We start from the raw sequence: 6,340 nt of genomic DNA, 5'->3' as shown, positions 1-6,340 counted from the left end.
TATCCATTTCGACGTCGGTGTCGTTTTCTGCCGCCATTACTATCAACGTTTTTAACCGTGGCTTTTAATCTAATCAATCATTCCAAAAAAAAAAAAATCATATATCTGGTGGTGATGATGATGATGATGATTGAGAATTAGGTGAATCAATTTCTTTCCGAATAATTTAATTACAATTACAATTACATTACAATTGTTATTATTATTCAACCGATTATTATTATACAAATGTTAGGGTTGACTAATCTCTTGACGAATTGAATTTTCAGTTTCTCAATTTTCAGTTTTATAATCAAATGCTCGGATCAGAAGAATGTCGCCAACATTCGCCGTAACGCCTAAAAGCTCTGCCTATTTCTCTGCCCTAACACAAGAGATCGATAAGAAGCTTCATAAGGTTCGTAAACATAAATCAATTTCTGTTTTATTTGATCTTATAATTCATATCCGTTGATCTGTTTATATCAATTCGATTCTGTTAATTTGCAGGCAATAGCTTCACCGAATCAGAGACGCGATTTATTACAATCGCTGTTTGCTGATATTGCTTTAGAAGTTGATGATCGAGCCAGAGGTAATTAAATTATAATTATATTTATATTTAATTTCTCTATAATCAAAACATGCAAGTGGTACTTATGGTTGCACTTCATTTTAATAGATTAATTTGATGGCGTTTGAATTGTGTAGATAATAAATAATTTGAATACTTGTAGTCATCATCATTATATTCAAAAGAGGTAGTTGCTGTTTGTCTGCCTACTTCCATGTTTAAAACTATTTTAAAAATTGTTGTTGAAAAACGGGGAGCGTACTACCTAACATTTAGAAAATGGTAGGTAATGGTTAGTTTTGATGGAACTTAACTCGTATAAAATCCGTTTATGGAAGCTAATTCGGTCACATTACGTTTCGCACAAAACCATTCAGTGCAGATTATTGTTTATTTTAATTAGATTGCCTGTTGATGTGTCTACAAAGGATGCAGTTGATGGAATTGTTATAAAAACATGGTATGACCTCTTACGGTCATCTTGACAGTTTTATGAATTTACAATTTTTACATCACTATCCAATCTCTTTGGTGCTACCATAGTAAATTTAATTAGATCTCATGCACGTTACGAGAAAACATTAAATATATATTTATAATGGATCTTTTAGTTACGTCTTTCCATCTATAATGGTTGGTGTTTTTTATGACTTACGACATTGTGAATTTTGTAGATAATAATATCATACAACACTTACTCTGTTCATACATGCTCCTTATCAATTTTCATATTTTCTTGATTGTTCAAAACTGGAACTATTCATTATTAAGGTACTATATTTTTTTAGTTATATTCACATATGAAAACAGAAGCAACGTTTGAAATGTCATCTATTGACGTTATGCCATTTGATTGTTAGTCAAGAAATATTTTGTTTCTATGTTTCTAATTTCTGTAAAATGGACGTGGAACAGATATAATTCTAGGCAGAGATGATGATGCAACTTCTGATTCACGGATTGAAGTTAAGGTTCCCATATGTTTTTATGATGTGCTTGCCGATCATTTTTCCTTGGAACCTGAAAATGGGAAACCAATCCTTGTTTTGATTGTTCAACTCTGGAGCCAGCCATTTGCCTCTCATATTTTTGCCCTTCTCTTTCATAAATGGGTAGGTCACTTATGCATACCGGTATAAGTTAAGTCATTAATGATGTTTTGATAAGATTACTTAGCGTATAATATTTGGTTTCATCAAAGAATTTGTGTAGATTGTAAATTTTATCAAGTTAGAAGACTAATCAAGTACATGTATTTTAATCATCATAATTAATGCAAAAGGCTTCAATGGCAAGTGCTACTCAGACTATCTATTCAAAAAGTCCACCAGACAAATTCTTTATACCATTCTGGTGTTTGATTCATACAGCACTAAACCATATTGCTTTTATAAACAAACCCTTTTTGAGATGCCATGTATATTTCTCGTGAGTCATTGTCATTATTGATATACTATTTAAAAGCTGGTAATCGTTCATTTGTCTTCAACCATCGATTCTTTACCGCAAATTTTCACAGTTTTTTGGAGTTAAAGTAGTAGATAGTATTAAATCTTGGATTCGTTTATTATTTCTATCTTTATTGCCTATATTCATCATTATGCATGTTTAAATTTGACACTCCAATATGTATATTCACCAAATTTAGACGTTCATCTTGCAGTTATTTGAAGTTGAACTTGATAGCGCCGATGTTCTCCTTCGTTACTCATCAGCTCTTGTGCAAGGTGCTACAAACGTCTTCTGGTATGTCGTTTACATGTTAATTCTCATTTAGTTTACTCAATGCTGCTTGTTAATTACCTAAATATAGAAAAGATTTGGGATAATATGGTAACAATTTATCTTATTCTATCAATTTGTGTTATTAACTGTAGGATTGATGTTCAGACAAATACGAAACACTTCCAGAGTCTCTTCTCGGTATGAGGGCTTCTAGTTTATACTTTCGTATAACATGCCATATATGTGACCCTTCAGTGACAATTTTTTATTTCGTTTCAGTATCTTCTTGTGGATGTTGCATTGGTACCTGAGAGGTTGAAGAAAATCCCTTTGCAGGTAACAACTTTTCTAATAATTACTTTAAGAGGTAGTTGGGGTGGGGCCCATGGGGGCATTTAAAAGTGATTACATTTGACATGCATCTGCTGTTTGAGGTTGTAATAATCAAATAGTCAAATGTTTAATTGTTTGGCGAGTTCTTAATATATAAAATGACATCTTTGTGGAAATAGTTGAAACTAACAGTTAGCTGTGTTGAAACGGCGGCCGTCTCGGCTGACTAGTCGGCCGATGAGTTGGTTTGGTGACTACTATGTCCCATTTCGCCTAAAAACGTCTAATTAGCCGGTCAACGCTACAAAAGTCAGCTTAAAGTCAGCCCGGGTCTATCCGAGTCTGAGTCGAGCATAGTCAAAGTTGGTCATAAATAGGTCAAAATTTTAATATGTTTTGTACTTAGATTATGTGCCCTGTACATATGTTTGAAATATTTACGTTTGAAAACTTTATGTCTGATATATCGATTTTAGATTTGTATATTACTAAAAGTCAACTTTACCCGACCCCGACTCGACCAACCAGTCGTTTCAAAGTTCCGAAAAACTCGTCTCCTTCTTGTGACTTTTCCAACTTTGACGGTTATTAGAGTAAAAGTTTCTCAAATTAGGTAAAATGTGGTAATTAGGCAACTATATATTACCCTTAAATTATTATTATTATTATATTATTATTATTATCATATAGTTAGATGAAGCAGAACCTATATATGAAATTATAAACTAATAATTGAGACATCAAACTGCAATATCATATAATCTGGTCGAAAATACGTATCCAAACATCCCCTTAGTACTTACAGAAATGATTATGATTTAGACAACCTTACAGTTAAGAGTGCATTTTATTTTGACGAAAATAATATTATCTTCTCGATCTGCAGGCACAGCGAGATCTCTTTAATCTCCTTTCGAGATTCATATTTCTTTATAATCTAGGTACTTCTCAAAACGTACATTTACAGATCTACATCATCATAAACTGAGGTTATGCGTAAAAACGTATCGTATCTTACCTCAATGTTTTTTTACAGTTGACAAAATCGAAAGCTTTTTAAAGAATTTTCCAGTGTATCCAAATGCTTTCTTAGTAGGGGGTCCCGCAGACATTTTTGTTATCGAACTAGCTGATCAGGTACCACCAACAAACCACCTATGTCTTAAATATTATATTATTATAATTATATTATATAATTATATAATTATATATATATATATATATATATATATATATATATATACAATGAATATGACTTTTTAATCATTGGGCAGCTTCAAAAACTGAAAGTGGAGCCTGTGTTGTTACATTATCTATCCCAAATTAAAGTTCTCCAAGGTCTAGAATTAAGAATGACTACAAGCACCAGACTTAAAACATGTTTGTACAGCTTCACATCACCTGGTGGGCCCATGTATCCAACACGAGCTGTTCGTCATGCAGCCTGGGATGCTCTAGATTTTCTTTTTCCAGTCAGTAAATCGACCTCATATTAATTATCTAATAAATAATATAATAACAATAATAATAATGATGTTTTAATGACATTATTATATGTGTAATTTGATTCAGGTGGGACGATATCCTCGACACATGATTAGTCTGTTTTTTCGGTTAATGTATCCATGGTACTGGCCATCTTCATGTTGGAACTTTGTCTTGTCATGCATACAAGCAATATTTTATTCCATATTGAGGCTCGTTTTCCCCCGCCATAAGTTAAGAGACCCCCATCAGTCCTAGTCATGGCGAGACAATATGTGAAGCTGATGTCAAATTACTCTCTGTGGCTCTAGACAGCCAGCTAACTTGTATTTATTTTGTTCGCTGGACTCACGCACGCCTTTTTGGTTGTCGTGAGCCGTTGTTCGTTTGTTGGGTGGTGTTATGTATATGCTAGTTATTTTATTATTCCCTTCAAATGAGGGGTTTTATGTGTATTTGTTTCTTTGTTTTGTGGCATGTTTTCTTTGTATGTATTTTATGTTTGTTTTTATGTTACTATAACAACTCTTTCGTGCCCTTGGTACGTTGGTCACTTAGTTAAAAACATTTGATCAAGGCATTGAACCCTTCAATTTGATCCGAGTAGTCTTGACTAGCTCCTGATCCGACTAGTCTCTAGCTTGGCCGATTTATTCGGTCAAATTTGTCAAAAATCCGATTAGTCAGTTAAATTCATACCAAGCTTAAACTAGACTATTCAACAAGTCGGTAAACCAATATTTTGAGAACTAAGTTATTGTTATGAATGTTTTTTTATCTAAGAACATGTTTTATCAGTTGAATTCAGTTTGTTCACTCAACTGTTTAAAATGTTGGCTGTATTATTTATAGGTTTCTTATATCAAGGTCTACTGGTCATGATGCCCCAGGTTCCTTGTAATCATTGGCGGAACTTTGTGGAGACCCACCATAATCATTTGAGTTAGTGTAATGTTTACCATTGGGTATAAAATTATATTATACTCCGTACTATAATGGCCGAAAACACTAACTGCATGAAATTACTTCAATTACTGCATCTATTCCGTATGAATATATGGTTCAACTTAACTTTGGCTATTTTGATAATACGCGGTTGTGAAATAAACTTATAAAAGAAATAATGTTTGGAACGAACGAAGTTAGGTCGTTACCGATTTTGATCAGGTGTAATAGAAGAAAATATTGTGATTGCGAAGACCACTCGTGCGAAGATTTTTGCAAATCGTGGAACGTTTTGAAAAGAAATGTTTCTAGAAGCCAACTCTGAGATGTGAACTTACGGGTTCTTTTAAGCTTATTGATCGAGATGATGACTTGGATTACGGGGACGTTATTCAGAATTTATTTATGGGTGGCAAGGTGACCAAGAAGAGCGGTTTTGCAGAGTCAACTAAAGGTGGTTCATCGGCTTTGGAGAAAGAAAAAGTGTTCAAGGAGGCTTTTGCGGCTTTTGATGCCATGATGACGAAGATGACCGAGGAGAGTGAACCGGTTAATTCTACTCTTATTAATACTAGTGAGGTCCTAAGTGCGCCATTCAATATTATATTTGAGTCGGTTTGTACATGTTTGTGTTTCGTAGTGTCATTCGGTTCTATGTTTTGTTTGTTGTTTAGCCCCAAGTTGTTTAATTTTTTTAGTTTGCTTTTTTTAAATATGAGGCAACAGTTTGTATGTTTGTCGTTTTCTAGTTTCGAGTTTTATCGGGGTTCTCTATTTTAACATTTGTTAAAGACATTTTCTATTCATTATTTTCGCAAAAAATAAAATAAAATAAGTTTATAAGTAATGAGGCATTATAAGTGAAAAAGATATAAAAAAACATTAATTTCTTTGAATTTACAAAGTTACAAACGTTCTATTCTATTTATATTTAGTATTTAAAACACAAACAACAAAAGGTTTCGTGGTGTAGTTGGTTATCACGTCAGTCTAACACACTGAAGGTCTCCGGTTCGAACCCGGGCGAAGCCATATATTTTTTAGCACCAGTTTTTGATGAATAGATTGGTCATTGGTGGTAACATATTATTCAGATACAAAGTTTGCTTTTCGATCATTAAATAAAACTGATTTTGAATATAAGTTAAAATTTTGATTTGATATGTGTGCGATCACACAGATGTTTTCTTATTTTTAAGCGTTTGATGCTATATGTTTTGTTGTTTTAGCTACAAATTTGGTTTCCACTCATTCTGCGCATGCCGTGAATACGGAAGAAATCTCGTTTTGCATCTTTTT

The 6,340-nt window shown here is 33.1% G+C and overlaps 1 protein-coding gene and 1 non-coding gene across 2 annotated transcripts; both read left to right on the top strand.

Annotated features, from left to right (window-relative positions):
- The first annotated feature begins 267 nt into the window (after nucleotides 1–267).
- On the top strand, nucleotides 268–4,487 carry LOC139898963 (uncharacterized). Its single transcript, XM_071881766.1, has 10 exons — nucleotides 268–397; nucleotides 490–574; nucleotides 1,469–1,665; nucleotides 2,217–2,299; nucleotides 2,431–2,476; nucleotides 2,558–2,614; nucleotides 3,498–3,552; nucleotides 3,648–3,748; nucleotides 3,886–4,083; nucleotides 4,184–4,487. The coding sequence occupies exons 1-10, from the start codon at nucleotides 314–316 to the stop codon at nucleotides 4,352–4,354; spliced, it is 1,077 nt and encodes a 358-aa protein (XP_071737867.1). The 5' UTR covers nucleotides 268–313; the 3' UTR covers nucleotides 4,355–4,487.
- Nucleotides 4,488–5,999: 1,512 nt separating this feature from the next.
- On the top strand, nucleotides 6,000–6,073 carry TRNAV-AAC (transfer RNA valine (anticodon AAC)). Its single transcript has one exon. It is a non-coding gene; the product is annotated as a tRNA-Val (tRNA).
- Nucleotides 6,074–6,340: the final 267 nt, after the last annotated feature.

Source organism: Rutidosis leptorrhynchoides, chromosome 3 (genome assembly GCF_046630445.1).
Source record: "Rutidosis leptorrhynchoides isolate AG116_Rl617_1_P2 chromosome 3, CSIRO_AGI_Rlap_v1, whole genome shotgun sequence".
In the NCBI taxonomy this organism is placed as follows: domain Eukaryota; kingdom Viridiplantae; phylum Streptophyta; class Magnoliopsida; order Asterales; family Asteraceae; genus Rutidosis; species Rutidosis leptorrhynchoides.
Note: the sequence above shows the minus strand (reverse complement) of the source record. Positions and strands in the feature narration are given on the sequence as shown.